Source organism: Melopsittacus undulatus, chromosome 2 (assembly GCF_012275295.1).
Source record: "Melopsittacus undulatus isolate bMelUnd1 chromosome 2, bMelUnd1.mat.Z, whole genome shotgun sequence".
NCBI lineage: Eukaryota > Metazoa > Chordata > Aves > Psittaciformes > Psittaculidae > Melopsittacus > Melopsittacus undulatus.
This window is the reverse complement of record NC_047528.1, coordinates 41641438-41661916: the sequence shown is the minus strand read 5'-3', so window position 1 is coordinate 41661916 and position 20479 is coordinate 41641438. Positions and strand designations below refer to the sequence as shown.

At 38.8% G+C, this 20479-nt stretch overlaps 1 protein-coding gene across 4 annotated transcripts in view; it reads left to right on the top strand.

Annotated features, from left to right (window-relative positions):
* TBC1D4 (TBC1 domain family member 4) overlaps nt 1–20479 on the top strand; it is a 102729-nt gene that overhangs the window by 54994 nt on the left and 27256 nt on the right. For all 4 annotated transcript variants that reach the window (XM_031048088.2, XM_031048086.2, XM_031048089.2 and 1 more), the window contains exons 2-9: nt 4130–4732; nt 6065–6154; nt 9707–9811; nt 12171–12303; nt 14015–14106; nt 14897–15007; nt 15678–15797; nt 19435–19509. In XM_031048088.2, coding sequence (XP_030903948.2) covers nt 4130–4732; nt 6065–6154; nt 9707–9811; nt 12171–12303; nt 14015–14106; nt 14897–15007; nt 15678–15797; nt 19435–19509 — 1329 coding nt within the window. The remainder of the gene's footprint in view (nt 1–4129; nt 4733–6064; nt 6155–9706; nt 9812–12170; nt 12304–14014; nt 14107–14896; nt 15008–15677; nt 15798–19434; nt 19510–20479) is intronic.

The window sequence follows — 20479 nt, the reverse complement described above, 5'->3', positions numbered from 1 at the left end:
GCTCCGACCCAGGTGTAGGACCTTGCACTTGTCATGGTTAAACTTCATCAGGTTGACATCAGCCCACCTCACAAGTGTGTCAAGGTCCCCCTGGATGGCATTCCTTCCCTCTAGCATATCAACAGAACCACGCAGCTTGGTGTCATCGGCAGACTTGCTGAGGGCGCACTCAATCCCATTGTCCATGTCAGCGACAAAGATATTAAACAAGACCGGTCCCAACACTGATCCCTGAGGGACACCACTCGTTACTGGTCTCCAGCTGGACATTGAGCCGTTGACCACAACTCTTTGAGTGCGACCATCCAGCCAGTTCTTTACCCACTGACTGGTCCACCTATCAAATTGATGACACTCCAATTTAGAGACAAGGATGTCATGTGGGACAGTGTTGAACGCTTTGCACAAGTTCAGGTAGATGACGTCAACTGCTCCACCCCTTTCCATCACTTTTGTAGCCCCGTCATAGAAGGCCACCAAATTGGTCAGGCAGGATTTTCCCCTAGTAAAGCCATGCTGGCTGTCACCAAGCACATTAAAAGCAGGGCTTGTCTGGGAGTTGAACCCAAGCTGCTCTTCTGTGTTGTCTTGGCTTTATTCAGAGATTTAGGAATTCCTATAAGTTCTGTTTAAGGATCTAAAAGTTCATGTGTCACTGTTGCCTCCTGACAGGCATGTACAGTTCTTGACATCCTGAAGAGGAAGAAAGCTCACCTGAAGCTCTCACATTATGTTTGGTATCAATTTATTAATACCTGACAGAGTTCAGCATGCATAAGGTCACTGCTGTATTAGAGAAAGCATTGTGTGCTGTGTTAATGTGAAAACACTTTAATAAATTTTGAATGTTTCAGGAGTCTGTCTTCTTAATATTACTAAATGTTTTCTAAAACTGATTAGGCAACTTCATCCTGTCCATTCAGTATTTTAAATTTCCATTCTGCTTACTGTCTGGTCTTACTTTGCCCCACACTTTCAACATTAACAGGTAATAAACTAATATCCAAATCCAAAAAAAGTTACACAACTTTGATGATGAAACTTTTGTGACTGGGGCTTCTTGAAAACGAGGATATATGCCAAAGAAATGTGGAAAACCACATTGGGGTGGTTGCTGTGCTTGAGAATTGCATAACTTTGCCTGTATCTTGCATGTCAGGAAAATATAGTTCAGACTCTTGTTGAGACTCCAGTTGATCCCAGTTATGGATAAAGATGGTGAGGTCTAACAGTACAAGCTGACACATTGTCAATCATTGGGCACACCATCGTTGATATACAGATATTCCTGTACACCAGAGACCAATAGATCCTTGTGTATGACTAATTGCCAAGCAATGTTAGTATCGGTCTTGCATCTTATACTTGAAGCTATTTTTACACACCATATTATCTAGAGGATCCATGAAACAACTAACAAGCATCTGGAACTGGTTCTGAACTGACTGATGTTACTTATCCATTTTGATATCCCTGTATTACATTGTTTTCTTCTCCATGTGTATATAAGAAAAGTATTCATAACTACAGAGATTAAATGGTTCTCAATTTTTCACCTTGATTTATCATTTTGTTTCTGTGGATAGATAGAACAATAGGAAAAAATGAATACTGGTGAGGGTGTAAAAAAAAAATATAGCCTGTAAAAGAGGCAACCTAAACAAAACATGGAATATAAGGATTGGTTGGGCAGTATGAGCTGAAACCTCTGCTCTTATGTTAGGATCCTTCTGTGCTGAAGTGAAAATACTGTAGTGGTTTATGTGGGAGGTAGAAGCAAAAGCTGCATAGGGATTGTGAAATAGTAATTGTGGCTCAAATAGTAGTGTCTGAAAAGCATGCACAATCTGGAAAAGATGGAAATAAAATCAAGTGATAAACAGCAGGATGGTGGGCTGTGAAGTTTTTTTATGGAGTTGCAGTTACTTAAAACTGTGTGTATGTTTGTGGGGGAGATCTGTGACAGAGGAGGGGATGGGTGGGGAATCCTGTTGTGGTATACTTGATAGTGTCTTTTCTCTAGTCTGTTTGGAGATCTGCTGGCAGGGGAATAGGATGTGTTAGGAGGCTATTGGGTATTATTGAAAAGATTTAAGATTTCCTTCTCTAGTATTTTATCTTAGATGTGAGTGGCAGAACCCAGTTATTGGCAGGGAAGTGATAGTACACTTTTTAAAAAATCCAAATTTAACAGCTGACATTGTTTATTCTAATTGATTACACGTAGAATTCATGCATTATAAATAGAATTTTTGTATGTCACTGTACTTCAAATAGAAATGTAAGTGGATTGTTCTGTAGCAGGATCTAACAAGGGAAATCTCAGTTAAAACACAGCTAGCTTGTGAATTTTGCAAAGATAGAGAGCTAAGGAGTTTAAAGTCTAGAGCTTCGTTAGCACAGACCATAGAAAGACTAAGAGGACTGATCACTGGGAAAAGAGCTGCATCTTGGGATATGAACCAACATTATAAAGTGAGAATTATCCATGTCCAGCTGAGCTGGAATGGCTGGGAGGAAGCACACCACAGGTGTTCGTAGGGCAACCTGGTAGCGAGAATGAGTGAAGATTAAATACACTCTGCTATCTGTGTCCTATCAAGACTAACTTTTAGCCTTGCTGAAAACTGAGCTGATGATGACATCTATAGGGATGAAAGCCGAACGATCAGTAGATCTTAGGGTAATTGAGCTTCATTTTGCAATAAATGTACTATAAGCAGATTTGAGCTGAATGCCCAGTGGATGAGGAGGGTGTAACGAGAGATGGGGATTAAGATGAGGTAATTTTCCACTATGACTTGCAGAAGTATTGGTATATGAGATTACTGCCTCATTAGCAAGTTTCAGCTGGTATCATGTGACTGAAAGAAAGAGATACTGTAGGGATCATGGATTATTTACTGAAGTGTGGAGTTTATCTTTTCTTAATAGAAAAATACTTTGAAACAAATTATCAAATACAGATATGGTGGGAAGCTGTATGGAATACTAAAGTTGTTGATTGATTGAATTGGATTCAGTGAGTGTTGAGTTTCTCTTGCGAAAAACATCAGATAATTATTCTCTCTGGATCTTATTGTCACTAATAACTTCACCAATGCATGTAATGTGATGTCATTCATGATCCTTCCAGAGAAGATGAAACCTGGTGAGAAAGGGGTTTGGTTAAACAGAGGTAGGTACTGTCAAAAGAGCAGCTGGAATTACTCTGATCTGCAGCCAATAAAGTTGGTAAAGGAAGGCAATATATGTTGTTTAGTGCAGGCAAAATGAAAAAGGAGCTCACATATTAAGTATGCTAATACTGAAGGTAGACCTTCCCAAGGTGATGGGGATAAAATGGGGGAAGAACCACATAGCCTTAAATGACAGGGCTGAAATCATGAGTTTCTACTGGAGGTGTGCAGTTTGACCTTACAGGGTATAATAGGAATCTGTAGGTAAGAATTATGGAGTAGAACAGAGATTTGGGTGTGCTGCTGCGCTGCATGATGACCAAGACAGTAAGGAAGTGTGACCTTAAAGTGAGCTAGGTCATAGGGTAGATGGGGTGAGGTTTTAGTAGTAGATAATAAATGAAACTAATGCAATTGTACATGGTCCTTTGGTATATATTCCATATGCTTGCTGCCTGTATTCCAGAATTGTGAATTGAAACTGGTGGGATTGCTGATCTCTTTCACAGAACTGTTCCCACAGCTAAGAATGGAGTATCTGGCTCTGCAAAAGAAAACCAAAGAAATAGTGATGGCTCTGTGCAAAATATGTCAGGAAGAGATGCTAATGTGGCAAGAGGGCTACAGAAAAGAGAAGGCAGTCTCAGTTAAACAAAGAAACAAACAAAAAGTTGCGAACATTTATCAGTAGACCTTCTGGTAATTTAAAACTCTATATTCTGAAACAGGTTCTAGTAAAGAATTAAAAAATCATTTGCTTTGTTTCCATTGCATAAATTTTCTATACAGAATTTAGAATTTACTATTTTTATATTTTCAGCCAAGAAACTAATGGTAGCTGACTGAAGAAATAACTTGTGTGAATATTTACACTAAGAAACTTTTGATGTATCACTGCCTGTGCTATCTGATTTGTGGCTGCTAACCAGACTTTTCGTACTGTCCTTCAGGTTCCTGATGTCATCAGCAGCATAAGACAAGTCTCCAAAGCAGCACTGAAAGAAGATGCCAAACCAAGTAAGGATAGTGAAGATGCCTTCTATGACTCTCAAAAATTTGAGGTCTTATACTGTGGAAAGGTGACAGTGGCTCACAAGAAAGCTCCCTCCTCACTAATTGATGATTGCATTGAGAAATTCAGCCTTCATGAGCGCCAGCGCCTGAAACTATTAAACGAGCAGCGAAATAATGAGTCAAGTTTGGACTTACCCCTGTGTGAAGGAAATGCTCCAGCTTCTCCATTGGGTAGCCCATTTGAGGAGCTGGACAGCCCAAATAACACTGGAGGGCATGCTGCGATGTTTACAGTCGGCAGCCAGACCAGCTTGGCCAACCTGGCCAGCACTCGTGGCTCCTTTCCAGAGCGAATCTTAGAGGACTCTGGCTTTGATGAGCAGCAAGAATTTCGCTCCCGGTGCAGCAGTGTCACTGCAGTTATGCAAAGAAGGGTTCATGACACAAACTTGAAAACACAGCCACGCAGGAGGCATGCAAGTGCACCCAGTCATGTTCAGCCTTCCGATTCTGAGAAGAACAGGACAATGCTGTTCCAGGTGTGTACTAGGATGCGCAATTTCATGTTGGTTTTGCACTTTATCCTTCCCCATGCAGTTTGAAACTGAGACAAGTTTTGTGAGATAAGTAATAGGGCTTCAATATGGTTTCATGATTAGTCATAAATATTTATGGATCTACATAAATGCTTGGAACACAAGTAGCTCCACTTTCTTAAGAAAGTCACCTCAACTCATGATCTCAGGTAAACTTTAAGAAAAAAATAATTACGTATGGAGTAATTATTTACAGGAGCAGAGTTTCTAGTGAAATAATTATTTTATATGCAGTTCTGGTTTGTCTGTACTGGTGAGATCTAAGACATATGTGAAAAAAGTGAGTATACTTTCAGAAAGAGAATTGATAAAGACTTCCATGCAGACAAACCCTTTTTCTTTTGTCACATTAGAAAGAAGCTCACAACTTCACATAAGGCTTTCACAGCCTTATGTTTGAGGCAGCCCCTTTATGGTAATGTTCAGCTTGTCTTTTTCACATGAGTACTGAATGTCTATGCACAGAAGGTTTCTTCCTTCAGACCTCATGGTTATTTCTTCTCTTGCCTGAAGTACATTTGACATCATCAGAGCTTCTATTGAGAAAACAAAAGGACACTTGAAGGAGGTGACCCATAAAAGAAAAGAGCTTTGGACCTTAAAATAATGGGGCTAAATGCCTGGGTTTTGTCTTCTCATTTGCTTTAATGATCATTCTTGCCTTTTATTCTTTTGGAAAGATGCTAACTGAAGTGAGAATGCATTGCCCTTTCGAAAGCCACAGATATCACTAGTAATGAAAAGGATTTAGCTGAGAAACTCCCTGAAATCTGTGGAACAAGTTCCATACGCTTGAGAAACAGTTTGGGAAAGCTGAAAGATAGCTTACTGCAGAAACTACTCTTTCTCATCCAGAATTGCTACAAAACCAAAAGATCAAGATAGTTTCTCAGCTGATCTATGGTATAGTTAAAAAAAATCTTCAAATTCTGTTTTTTATTACAGCTTTTACTTTAGCTGCATTGTTTAGTAAAGGTTTTAGTATTGTCTGTCAAACATGTGATCTTTGGACCAAACTAACTCCAAAAGAAAAGAGAGGGACAGGGAAGCTGTCTTCTTTCCAAGTCTTTTTCCTATTCAGCTGGTCTTGCTGAAATATTCTTACTCAACATAGGATGAATTATAGCACCCTCATTCCTGCTAAGTAAGCTGTTGTGCCAAAGGTACTCTTATGTAAACAAGAAATGGTTAGATTTGTGACATTTTTGCTGCTGTTAGTGTTGTGCCTCCAAGGCAGTGATAAACTAGACTTTATTTTTGTCCCCTCCTCCCTAGGTTGGAAGGTTTGAAGTTAACCTCATCAGTCCAGACACCAAATCTGTTGTGCTTGAAAAGAATTTTAAAGATATCTCCTCATGTTCTCAGGTAAGCGTTAATAGGAAGCAATGTGTAGATCATCAGGAGAAAAGCAGTTTGTCAGCTGGATTGTCTTGTTGGTCTATACATAGCTGAAAAACAAGAAATTCAGAATACTTTTTCAGCATTCTTTCCTCTTTTCCTTTATTCAGTCTCAAAGGCCATTTTTAAACAGTTTATCCTACCTAAATTATTCTGAATGAAAATAAATTGCTGCAAAAGGGATAAAGAGGGGGTAAGGATTTTGAGCAATTGTGACTAATATATCTAGAAATCCTACATGAAGTTTGATGCATCAGCTTATCTGGGGAGTACAGCTGAAAGAAATTGTGAAACTGTGATTGCTTCATGAACACTTGCAGCAGACTTGAAGTACTGATTTACATTTGCAAGCGTAAGAGTTATTATTCAAATCAGGGCTTTCACTCATCTGGTAGCAGTTTCAAGTAAGATACTGCACAAAAATAACTCAATGTTATTCCCCAGAAGCTTAAGTACAAAAAAGATGTATGCGAAATAACCAGTCTGAGCTGTGGTAGTGGCAGCTTTGATCATTGGTCAGAAAACAAAGTATAAACTATTCTGCTTTGGATAGGATTTTGGAAGTAGTTTAATCTCCATTTAGGATGCTCTGAATATGCTGTTTCTGAGCAGCTAAGCTCCTGAAAGTCTCTGGAATGAAAGGAGGGAAGCATTGGATCAGCCCTCTGGAAAAACAGCAGTTCAGTTGCATCCTTTCTTCTGGAGAATATGGCAATAGGGGAACCTAGCTATGTATGTTAATAAATAGATGTGTCTTGCAAAGTTAAAAGCCAGGGCTGAGGGATTCATCTTTCTATTGTCTTGTTGTTCAGCAGCTTTTACTTTGGGTACTTTATCTTTTGAGGTCTTGTCTTACTACCTTTTTTTATTCACCATGCACATGCATCACTTCAGGCCTCCTTAAACATTGTTATTCTAGTTTAAAATACTCCTTCTGGCGTGCTATAAAGCTGTATTTCACCCCTCAGTGCTTTCATTTTAATGCTAATAGCAAATCTGCTCTTGCATGACTATGCTATCGGTGCTAATACAAAGAACTGGTCAGTTCTTGTAACTCAGGTGGAGTGTTGAGCTACCAACTAAAGGTCTAGGCCCTTAATCTGACTCTGCTGTTGAACTACAATTTGTATTATTCCTGGTATTCCTGGTAGAGAAAAAAGGCAAGTGCAAGTATAGAACGGGACAATGTAATCAAACAATAATGTATTAACAGCTTTATAAAAGATAAGAGATTCTTAAAATAGTGGTATGGAAAGCAAAATCTGCCGGCAGCATGACTCCCATTTGATGTCCTGAGCTGAATAAAATTGACACTTCAGCTTTACATACTGAGCTCCTGGGTTGTGTATACATACTGATAATAGTCAATAAAACAGTCCTAAGCAGGTACAACCTTTGTTCTGCTGAGTCTAAAGTGAGGTGGAGACCAGCAAGATCATGGTAGACCTTCAAGCCCTGACTTTTCTTCAGTACAATAACTGTGTACAGTACACAGTGTTAGATAATGCTGTGTGTTGGGCTTTGAGGGTGGAGATTTTTACTCCACCTCTTCACTTTCATTTGGAGCAAAGCTTTTGTTATTCTGCACACTTGAATAACTCAAACAGGCACTATCAGTACTGCAGGGGGGTTGGTTTATTGTTTTCTTAATGCAAAACTGCTACTTTAGAAAAGTTGGGGTTTTTTGAATATATTCAATAGAAATGAAGCATTAATTTGTTCCAGAGTAAGGATTTGATTGCATAAGCCTCATCAGTACTTCTTTTAAGAACTTGGTGCTAGCCACAGGGCTTCTCTGTTACGGATTATAGGGCAGTAATTTACTGCATATTGTGAGACTGCAGTTAAGGAATGTTTGTTCTTGTAAGCTTTACAAACAATGAAAAGGAGATGTTCTGTTCAGCTAGCATTCTGGATTCTTTTAGTTTGGTCTAATAAAAGTATTTTTATTCTATAGCTTAAATATGGTTGATTGTTGCATTCAATTCATTATCTGCATTCCATATAATTGTCAAAGCAGCAAATGTAATTGATGATAAACCCCACATGTGCTGTCTAAACTCAGGTGTCAAGTGGCTGTACAGGTTTTCTTGCTGCTGCTTTGCTGACCTTGAGGGAACCCTGAACAAAAAAGCACTTTGCTTTTTTGGCATGCCAAGTCCAGCCACCCTCTGAAAGAAATGTGATGGAGTTAATTGAGAAACATACTGTGTTACTCACGCTTCAGTAGTACAAGCGGCACTTCCATCTCCCCCTCAGATGTTTCACAGAGACTGAGAATCAAACAGGAGTAGACTTGTTCAGGCACTGTCAGCCGCGAGGGAACTGCCATCTCACTGAACCACCTTTATTAAATATGGTTTCCTTGCAAAACAGAGGGAACAGTTCACTGTTCTATAGATCAACATTTGTGTATACATCTGTACTTTTTTGAAGACTTCATGTGTCACAGGAAAACTATTCAGTTAAGTCAGGATTAGAGTGGACTATGTAAACTAATGCCATTTATGCCATCTTGGATGCCATCTGCATCTTTGTTAAGTTTTGTTTAAGTAGCATAAATGTAACTTTTGGAATTTTGTTTTTAAAAACTGCAGCATGCCGTGACAATATGTTCAGTCTGTCACGTACTGCATTACCAATTTTGTCTACAGTATTTTCTGTAGTGACAAACAAGTTGTTTTGCCTCCTCCCTGATAACAGGTGTTTTCTTTGGAGATGGATCCAAGCAACCAAGTTTCTGTTGTATTTGAACTTGAGGGATTAGGCTTTCTTTTGGAGAAAATCTACTATTCCCATACTCAGATGATAAAAACATTGGCAAAAGCTTTAACAATAGTGAGTCATGTTCCATGAATTGGGACTGGGATTATAATGCTTCTTAGGAAGCAGCTCTCTTTGATCTTCTCAGTGCTGTTTTTAGCAAGGCAATGTTCCCTGTCAAGCAGTTATACTAGGATCTTGAAAGAAAACATTGGTAGTAATGTGTAGTAAGTCTTGAAACTTCTGGTATGTTAGTCTCAAAGAATTTATCTAAGAATTTGGTTGGAATTCTGCATGTCACCACTCCTTCCCTGCTCTTTTTGGTGTAGTCCTAACTTGTATTACAGGAAGGTAAAGATCTGTTGCTACTTTGATGCTGCTGCAGTCCTATGTTTTAGTGTGGGCTCATTACATCAAGTTTTTACTGTAGAAGCCATTCCACTTACACTCTAGGATTCTTTAGTTCACTTCCTTGAAAATCCAGTTGTCTTAATGGAGGAAATGCAGGCCTAGGTCTATTGGCGTACAACTTTTATTTTGACTGTGGAAAGAATTTAATGTAACTTTTAAATATGAAAAGCCATTTTAAGGATAACTGTTGTAGTTGTAAAGGACATAATTAGGAGTATGTATTTTTTGATTTCTCAAGTTTTTCTATTAGTAAGTGTTGGAGTCTGATAACTTGTTTTAGGATCGCTTTGGAAACTAAAACTATTTATAAAATAGTCCACTAATGCTGTTTTTAAACTCTTTCAGGGTATAAAACACGTCGATCACTTTGGTTTCATTTGTCGGGAATCTGTTGAAGCTGGGTTAAACCAGTACGTTTGCTATGTGTTCCAGTGTGCAAGTGAGTCTCTGGTAAGTATTTATTAACGATCCTAACCTTTCTGTCAGAGAACATCTGAGGCATTTCCTAAACCATGGGAGTCTGTTATTCTACTGTGTAAGATGAGACTCAGTGATTACGTCTTCTCAGGTGTGAGACCTCAGTTGTAAATGTGGAAATACGCAATAGGAAATGCATACATTCTGCTGATACATAGCCATATCCTGCTACTCTGCTGATGCATCTATCAATAACAAATAGGAAAATATCCAGATGGATGAGTTCACACATGCAGACTGCCAGCATATTTAGTCTCTGTATTTGATTGTAACTCTTGCATTTCCAATTGTTGAGACACTTGGTTCTCCATTAAACATGTAATGGATTGAATCAGGGACAAAGCTGATGAAAAAACCCAAACATCCTTTTCAGAGTAGGGTTTAAACTACTGGCTGATCTTGCATGTGGCTTTAGCCTGCATGTGGCTTTAACATATTATAATAACGTGAGACACATACAGGAGATTTTGGCTACTACATTTTTATTTTAAAGCACTGACACTTTAAAAGAAGTTGGTTTCTGTTCTGAAAAATGTTTGTCCCTGATGGCAGTGATAACCGCTGCTCACTCTTTTCAGCTAAACTTAAAAATCACTCTTATAGCTAGCTGAAAATGTGGTTGGTTGATCCATTGACTAGCTTGAGAGTGAATAGTATTAGATCAATAAAAGTTAAAGCATCTGACAGCCCTGGGTATGCAATGGTAGCTGCGGCTGCACTTTTATCAAGATGGGAGCGTATTATGAAATCAGCCCAGTCTTTGTACTACCAGAAAATGTTACATCTGACCTATTGATAAATCTGACCATGCATAATTTGAAGACTTATAATGTGATGTATAAAGAAACCATGTTTTTATGAACCTCTTTCCATATTTTAGTATTGATATGTGTAGGTATGCTCAGATTGCAATATAAAATAAGCATTTCTGAGCTATTTTAAGGTGCAGTCTCTTGGATTCCAGCAGCAGTTTGGCTGTGGCAGGGCAGAGCTGTAAAACCTAATGCTTTCCGGATTCTGTGCTTCTAAGCAGGCTATATTGGTAGGCTTGTGTATATTTGCTCTGAACCTAGCTACAGTTTGTCCTACAGTTCTTATGATTTTAGGGTAGTCATAATCCACATACTTAACATTGTTCTATGGATCTTCCATTTGAGAGGCATTGTTGCCAACTTCAAAAAGATCTCAGGCCTGTATTGCAGGATGGGTATTCACTGTTCAGTGCCCTGCTTTGTTGCTAAGAAGAGAGAGCACCCAGAAATTATAGGTAGTGCTTAAAACTGCAGATTTTTAAGAAAAACAATTGAACAAAATAAAACCCAAACCAAGCAACTAAACTTATTGACACAAACTGATTCAAATTTACATATTCAGGTCCCTGTTCCTTGGTGACAGACCCTCAAAAAAGTCTGTGGGTTTTCAGTGTTAGACTGCATAATTCTGTTGTTAAATATTTCAGCTTTCTTCTTCCTCTTATAAAGCAAAACAACAGGAAAGAGCAAGGAGCAAATACTCTGAAGTAGAATATTGATTTCTTTCCTAAGATTGTCATCAAGCTGTTGTCTCCTCCTTTCTATACTAATGCAAAGACTAAACAGCTTTTAAGAGGCATTGTATTCCCCTAAAATACAGAAGACAGAAGAACTTCAAGTGCTTTGTATATGAAGTCTGGGAGCATATTTGAATGAGTTTGGAAAAACACTGTCACCTCAACCTTTCTTACACAGAAGTTGAGCTTTTCCAGTGCTGGTGTATGGGAACACAGTACTGTGTATTTGTGGTAGTGGCAGAGGAAAGATTAGGACAGACTGCAAGGCAGGTTTAAACTTAAGTGATTAAACATAAGTTTGTGATTCTAATGAAGCTGGTAGCCTGTACAGTAGTCTGGAGAAAAGTGAACTGCTGTGGGAAGCTCCTGTCTGCCAATAGGATGGGTCTGTGGGGTTTTGTGCTAAAATGGTACAGTGGTGGGAGAAAAATCATTGAGAGGGAGCATGTATAGTTCACAGGAGAATCTTGATGCTAAAGAAACCAATACTTTTTATTTAGCCAGAATATATTCAAGTAAAAAATTGCCACCTTCAGCTTCTTAAAACTGCATCTGCTTGCCCAGTAAGCTTGAGTAGCTGTAGTTATGTACTCAAAATGGCACTGTCCGGCTGAACTTGAAGATGGTGAGCATCCACAGAAAAGACAACCTTGATCTCTAGAAGACAGCAAGCGAGGTTTTTGTTTTATTGTAAAAAAATCTGTCTGTGATGTGATTTATAAATCTGATGTGTATGTCATGCATATTTGTTTATATACTGACTTTTCCATCCTTCCCATATAGGTTGATGAGGTAATGCTAACCCTGAAACAAGCCTTTAGCACTGCTGCAGCTCTGCAAAATGCCAAGACGCAGATTAAACTGTGTGAGGCCTGCCCTATGCATTCATTGCACAAACTCTGTGAGAGAATTGAAGGTAGCAGCTGAGTTTATTTTCTATTTGTGTTTTTCTGATCATTCTAGAAGAATTTTAATTATGTCAAGCATGTGCTTTCAACTTAAACAATGTAAGAACAGAGGGAAAAGTATCCCAGTAAGCAGCTCTTACCATCAGTTTGCACTCTCTGTAATCAAGTAGATGTGATAGCAGTAACAATATTACAACTGAATATATAATATAGCTTCTGTTTATAAATACATACCATTTCATCATCATACCTCTCTTTAATGTTAAGCAGAGCAGAAAACCCCCCCAGTTTACCTTCCTGTGTGGAGGTGTTCCTTCTTTCTGTTTATTCACTTATACACTTCAGAACCTAGTTCTGTTATGGGGAAATAAATGATTAAATTAGGAGATTAATATCTAATAAAGAAAGTTAAGGCTTCAAATATAAATAAACCTTTGTAGTTACTCTGGAAGTGAGGTATGACAGAACACATCCAAAAGAATCTTGCAAGATTGAATTAAAAATGAAGTCAGTAGGAGGATCCTATTTATGCAGTTACTCTGCTGTGTCTCCTTGCAAAGTCTTGTATGCAAAAAGAACAAGTATGTTACAGTAGTCTTGTATCTTCTGGTCTGGTGATGATGGTGCTGGTAATTGCCAGTTCTGTTCATTAAAAACCACTATTGCTATTTATCTCCCTCTGGTGGATAAAACGCAGAGTATAAAATCTTGGTGGAGTGAAATTCTGTTAGGTTGTGACTGGTATTTTCTGGGCTTAAGAACAGACCTTCAGAAGTGGAAAGCTTGGCTGGGAAAGCCTTCTGTAAAGTAAAAACTACAGAGGCTGCTATATAAGACAGTTTAAGCATCCTGAATGCAGATACTTGCAAGCCTGGGATAAGTAGCCAGTATCAAAATAAAGTCTTTTCTAGGGCAACAAGTTGACTACTGTAATAGTAGTTTCAGTTTCATGATGTTTGTACTTAATGACTGAAAGACTTCTTTTAGTATCCTTTTGTTTTTATCCATCCGCTTTGTTTAGAGTCTAGAAGTTTATCATAATCAAAACCTACAGTTTCATGACTTTGGAAAAGTATTGATCTGTTCTGTTTCCAGTTTTCTATGAATAATATCTGCCTTGGATGGAAAAAAATACAGATTTTCATCTGATTTGGGGGTTTTGATTTTTCCCCACAGTCTTTGTAGCTTCCTAGATCTAGCAAGCATGTGCTTTATTGAACACCAGAAATTCTTTCATCTATTCTTACAGCTTTTATTCTGTTCTTGTGTTTAAAAGTGTCTTCAGTTCTCAGATATGACCTGTACCCTATCCTTACCTTGTGTAGAAATGCATCTAAATCTTTCAGTTAAAAGCATCTGAAAACTTCTGAGTATCCTGTGCATTGAGTGTCTCTGCAGTTACATTCCTCATCTGTTCCTCTCTTCCTCCTCTCCCATATATTTGTTAGGCTTCCAGCTGTCAGTGATGCCTTTGTACTAGGGCATAAGACATCAGTGGGTCCACAACCTTTTACACAGGAGCCAGCCACTGCTTAAAGAAAGCAGACAAAACGATGTGGTTTAGCAAAACCTGTAATATTTTGTATCATTGATACTGCAGATACACAACTGTCATATGTTAAACATGTATAAACTCAAATGCAGGCTTCTGTCTCCTATAATATTTTCCAATTTTTTTTTTGAGACTCTAAAAGTTTTAATGTTCCTTTCTTTTCTCAGGACTCTATCCACCAAGAGCCAAACTTGTAATTCAGAGACATCTGTCATCACTAACTGATAATGAGCAAGCAGACATTTTTGAACGTGTTCAGGTAATACATGAAAAGCTGTTCTTTCAAATTTGAAAAAGAACATGATAAAATGGACTAGATGTTTTTGATAGGTTTGTTATGGAGTTGGTCTAGAATCTACTATTTTTCCACCAAACATCACACTGAAATAGCATGCTCCAACCTAACCTCATATGTGATACACTGCTATGGGAAAAGTTTTCATTTCCAAGTCTGCTGAGATGCTCTGTGTTCATACACAGAGCATTTTTTTCCTTCCCTGTAGTTTTTCATCCGTAAACACATTTCCCTACTTGAAAGTGATGTGGGACTGAGTTAAAAGCATGCGAGACATTCAGGTATCAAGAATATGTCTGGTATTTTCAGAAGCTGGTTTTTTTTACTTATTCTGAGGCAAGATTCTGAGCTAAGTAGATGTATTCAAATGGATGAAATATAGAATAATTTAGGCTTCCAAAGGCTACACTCCTTTCTAGCTACCAGAGGAAGGGAGTGGCTGCTTGATTTTCCTGGGTTTCCTATTCCATTTATAAAGCTATCCAGTGGCAGACAACCTTAGAACACAAAATGTGTGGGCCTAAGGCTCCCAACTCTCCCTAGCCTGTAATATCTTGCATGTGGAAACTTTTGGTCTATTTTGCTCAGGAGTATGAAGTCACACAAACAGTAGTGCAGTTTGACACAACAATAGTGGAAGCTAGCATCTGGCATATCAATATATTAATTTGAAATAATGCATACATATGGAAGAGAAAATAAGGAAATCCTGACCTGAAAGACAACATTTTCTGTTCTTTGCTGTTACTGGCAGAAAATGAAGCCTGAAAATGATCAGGAAGAAAATGAACTTGTGATCTTACATCTACGCCAGCTCTGTGAAACTAAGCAGAAAACACATGTTCACATTGGTGAAACACCATCGGTAAAGCTTATTTTTGTATTATTATTCTCCTTCCTTCCCCTCTGCTAAAATGCAACCTTGAATACTATCAGGCCACTGCTAGAGTTTGTCAGGGATAGCTGAAGCTGCATTTTGGAATTAAGACAGGACTGTGAAAGAGAAATTGATTAATAGTGGAATGCTTGGGTTTTTTAAGCTTGGGGCACAAGAAGAGAGGGAAGAAGGACAACCAATTATTTTTAAATCTAGATTTCTGTATAGTGTGAGGATATTTCTTCTGTCCTTTCCACTTCTCCCTGATCTTTACTCCCAAACAGTTATTTCTGGGCAGAATGAGGATGAAGAGGACATTGGTTTCATTTTAGACTTCAAACTTATCTAGCAAAGGAGGGTAGCAGTACTGTTAAATTGATATGCTTTTGCAAGATAGTCTTTAGGGGTGGAATGTGCTTTTAACTGTGTTTTTGGGGTGGAGCATGTAGGGGTGGAATGTGCTTTTAACTGTGTTTTTGGGGTGGAGCATGTGGGGGCTTTTGTTTCGCTGGGATTTTTTGTTTGTTTGTGGTGGGGTTTTCAATAAAGGCCAAGGGTATGTTGTTGATATGTAATCTGGTTCACTTCTAGTCTTTGGAGGTCTGTAATTGCAAAAAGAATTGCCAAAGCTGAATTGTGTCCTTGCTCATTTCAACAGACTGTTTCTAACAGTGCAGTTCCAGAAAGCACCAACAGCGGTGGCAGGTTTAAACTTGACATTCTGAAAAACAAGGCCAAGAAATCCTTGACTAGCTCTCTGGAAAATATCTTCTCAAGGGTAAGATTAACAACTCATTGTCAGCAATTCTCCCAGATATCCTTGATAGTAAAAATCTATCAGATTTTTCTGTGTTTTGGCTTCAGTCTGATAAACACTTAATGAAGTGATATCCCTATTGTGAAATCTGAGGGTTACAGCTGGGTTGCTTTTGGCTTAACTGTGCTAGAAAGTTCATGTTAAGGCTGCATGTATAGAGGGGAAAAAAGGTAACTTTTTGAATAATGAGTGTTCATTTTAGGTGCAAGTGAGTTAGCTGAGCATTATCAGATGTGTTGCTTCAGAATCGTGGGGTAAAGGTTGGGCTTGATGATCTTAAAGGTCTTTTCCAACTTAGTTGATTCTGTGACCACTTGCTGCCATATGAGCCCATTAAAGATAAAAAATTAGTCAGGATGGTTGCATGATCCCCTAAAGACATGTTATGTTTTTTGAAAGTGTGAATGAATGTCTCTGCATAAACTAGAAATCTTTCTGTTCACAGAAGCAATGCCTTACCTCTAATAGCTGAAATTGCTCATATTGGTCACTAAAAATCTTTAGGAACTAGTAACAAATTTGTCCTTTTGCAGAAAAAAAATAAAGGCAATAAAAAGCAATACACTTAAAAAGTGAGCATTTCTTCATTTCAGTGTTGTTGCTAGCTAGGCATGATACTGAATTGCAAATAGTTACTGGAACTCTCTTGTGTTAAGTAGCTTTTTAAAGAAGTCTGAATTGCAAGTTCTGCTTAATGTTCCCTGCTCAGTAGGGAGTGTCCTGGAAGCAGAGAAGAGGCACATAGAGGGATAACTGAAGAAGGCTGGGTGCCTGGGGTCCAGCATGTTGTTACAGAAAAAGTGTGATGAGCTATGAATACTGGATGGAGAGGTTAAACTGTAATTTTGAGCAGTGAAATTAATTTCCTTCTGCTAGTGATTTTAAAGTACCATGCTAAATCAAGGTCTAAGTTGCACTTGTCCTGAAGCTTATATGAGCATGTCATAAAGTAATCTACAAACATAGCATGCCACTGATGTCCCTCTAAAGGAGGCAAAATATTATTTGCTGGGGAGAATCCTTAGAACTTACAGTTAGGTGTGAATTTGATCTAGGACTGAAGCTAGTATTAAAATTCTTCTGGTCAAATCTGTCCTCTGTTGTGTAAGAAGCTTTACACACTAGGGGCTCAGTTTGAATATGAAAAGGCAGAGTGCATGGAAAAGAGGGCAATGACGGTCAGATGATCTGGATAGTTTCAGCAGTCTGGAATATCATCAAATGGTGACAGCTATAGTCATGCCTGTTCTGAGTCTGATTGCTTTTCCACGTCTGAAGGACATGTGACTGGAAAGTGCCCTAGCTCTGACAGTGGGTCACTAACCCTGCGGTGGTTTTGGAACAGGCATACATCATTCAGAATAATCCAGTAAAGCAGCCCTGTGATATACAGACATAATGTCAAGTAATTTAGATGAAAGACACTGCTTAAGTTGAAGGGTCTTTGAAAGGAAACTGCTTATATATTGGTTGGTTTTGATACAGTATGCTCTTTCTCACCAGAGTCACTGTGACATGCTGCATGTTATAGTGTAAGGGTCTACATAGCCCATGATTGAGTTCATGAGAAGTGGACATCCTAGTCTAGTTTAGGGCAATTTTAAGTCTGCTGTTTATGAAGTGGACTTGCTGTTGTCTCGTCTTTAATGTGAAACTGCTATAGATCAGGAAGAGCAGTGCATTATGGTGAATGACAGTACCCATAGGGGTTCATTCTTGCAGGTCCATTTAAAGGTTACACAGTGCAAGACTGACAAAAAAAATTTACAGTGCAGTTTGATCATTAATCACTTGGTTAGAGCAAATATGTACAAGTATCTCTGTGTGTGTATACTGTGTGTCATGTTCATACATGTGTTATACAGTGACTGTTTTGACAGTTCTCATTCTTTATCAAGCTATTGAAAGCCTAACAGACTGTAGCTAATTCCTAAAGGTATTTAGGTACTAAATATCTATTGGTGTGGTGGGTTTTCCCCTCCTTCAGCCAGCTGCAAATCACATGGTATTGCTGTAATATGATGCTAATTATGTATAACAACACTTTATTTTAAAGTACCTTCAGTAACAAAGAGACCAAGAAAGAACTTCAGATTTTGGTTTTTAAAGTGTGCATTCATCATCTTTTTGTAAATAGAAAGATTGAAGTACAAAACAAAAGTCAGTATATGTGGGAGAGAGATGCAGCCTCAATCTTAGCAAAATTAGAATAAGTATGTAGTAACCAGGTATCTGGAAACACATTAAGTGGATGGCTTCTTAGCTAGATAAATAGCATCAAGTGACATTTTAAGCTACTTAAATACAATTCACTGTAAGGAAACATGCTGAGTTCTGTGTTTTGCCTTCACTCAGTCCCAGAGGAATGTCACTTTTTCACTTATTTGTTTTGCTGGACTCATTTTATTTTTCTCAGGTTTGAACTGAAAACAGGCTGTGGCTTCCTAGTGAGGTACCTCAGAAAAATAAATATAACCTCTGTTTGACCTCATGAACAGATTTCTTCCAATCTGTGCTGCACTAATCTCTCTGTTGATCTGTTGGGTGTTTTTTTCTGAACCAAAAAGCCCTTCTTACAGGGCCAAAAGTGTGTTTTTAAGGTGAGTGAGAAACTTCCAAGTTATCCTTTGGTCTTGTCTTATTGTGAGGATCAGTGAAGAGATGCTTTAGGCAGATTATTCATTGGTAATGAACTTAAATGTGACAGTGTACTTAAAGAGCACTCTTAAGTCTTGAAAATAAACCTTACCAGGAAAAAGTCAGCTAAATAAATACTGCTGATGCTGACAAAACTTCCCCTGGACTTGCAGGCATACCGAGAGGAGCTCTATCTATAGTTTTCTTAAAACCTAGACTATTTTTTCCTATATAAAGTACTGAAAGTAACTTCAGCTGTCAGAAGTGTCTAACAGCATACATCACGAGTGTTTTGTGGGAAGTAGCAATAGAAGGTGGTCAAAAACACTGCATCTCTATCTCCTCTTCCTGTGAAACCAGATGACTGTTAACAAGTTTGGCAAAGATCTGCTAACACGAGCTGCTGGCTAATTGCCTCAGGGTTATCTGCATTATAATTAAAAAGTCTTCTTTGTATCTGGTGCTGTTTGGCTGGATTTGCTGCTAGAGAGCGTTTTTTCCTCTCTGAAGTGTTTTAGTACTTTCCTTACTTTTGTCCAGGTGGACTTAATTTGTCTGAAATGTTTAGATAGAGACTAAACCCTGTTGAGATTGTAGTATGTCAAATGCATCCGTTAGCTGCAGTGCAAGTGCAGTACTGAAGTCTGGAGCTTTGAACTCAACTTTTCAAGCCAACTCAGCTATTTAGCTTCAGATGAATCAGGAAATACTCCGTTGCTTCAGACAATAGAGCTGCAGGTTTAAAACTCCTGGGAGCAAGCAGGGAGAAGATGCAGTTTTGCCACCTGAAGATGTCAGTGCTTGTACAATCCAGTTCTAGCCCCATGATCTGCGGTCTTACATCACATGTGTCACGTGCATGAACTGTCCTGTGTTCACCTGCAGAGCTGTTGCCATCTTTGTTTAACCTTCAGAAAAAGAGGAAAAGACCTGATGAAGTTGCTCACCTTTTCTCTTGCAGGGAGCCAACCGAATGCGAGGCCGCCTGGGAAGTGTGGACAGCTTTGAGCGCTGCAACAGCCTTGCTTCTGACAAAGTATGTAAGGAGCTTAGTTAAAATTGGCACGTTTTCAGGCGCGGGTGTTAATGAAGCGTAAATTTGGCACTCTGCTTCTCTCTGAAGGAAGTAGCACAAAGCACATCAATTTACAAAACTCAAGAGTTTCCACAGGGAGGTGTGTAAGAATGCTGGCATATATGTTGACTTAAAGATTCAGCTTTAATCTATTGTTTGTTTGCCAGCCCTTTTTTTCTACACTTCCCTTGCTTTTACGAAAAGCAGGGAATTTCTGGTCAGCTTTTGGCTTGTTTCACTAAGGGAGTTAAAAAGGTCATATCTTAACAAAAGGAAATGCTCTGAAGGTTAAGAATCCTTTCTGTAAGTTGCTTTAGGGAAGTAAGAATTTTTGACCTAAAACCAGATGTTGGGGATGCAGTTTGGGGGTGAGCGGGCGGAACTGTTCACTTTCTTTTTATTTCCTGTTTTTAATGTTGTACCTCACGTGAGGATTGATTGCTGGTTTTCCCAGGAGGTGAAGATTCTGTTACAGTTTTCCTGCTACATTTACTCATAAGCTGGCTGTTTAATAACAGTCTCTCTTCCAGGATACCGCTATGACGGTACAGGAAGTATGCTCATGATATGTCGAGGAAACTAGCTAAAAGCAGTTTCCCTACTCTTTCAAATTCCTGTGTTTTCCTGATAGAGCCAGAAGTCTGGTAGCTGGAATGCTGATCCATGTGAGAGGATGCCCAGAGTAATTAGTATGTTGTTTGTGTTGCATATACACATTTATTCCTCCGTCCTCTTTTTTTTTAAGAAGGGCACTGCTGGTTTGGAGTAAATTACCAAAGGATGTCTGGTTTTGGTGATAATTAGCATACAATAGGCCACGACCAAGAAGGGGGAGAGGCTCTGGGTGCCCTGATGCTGCGTGCAGCCTGTGGGGTTAGGCAGGAGCTGTTGTAGGGCGCAGAGCGGCAGGCCTCACTCCGGCAGCACTTCC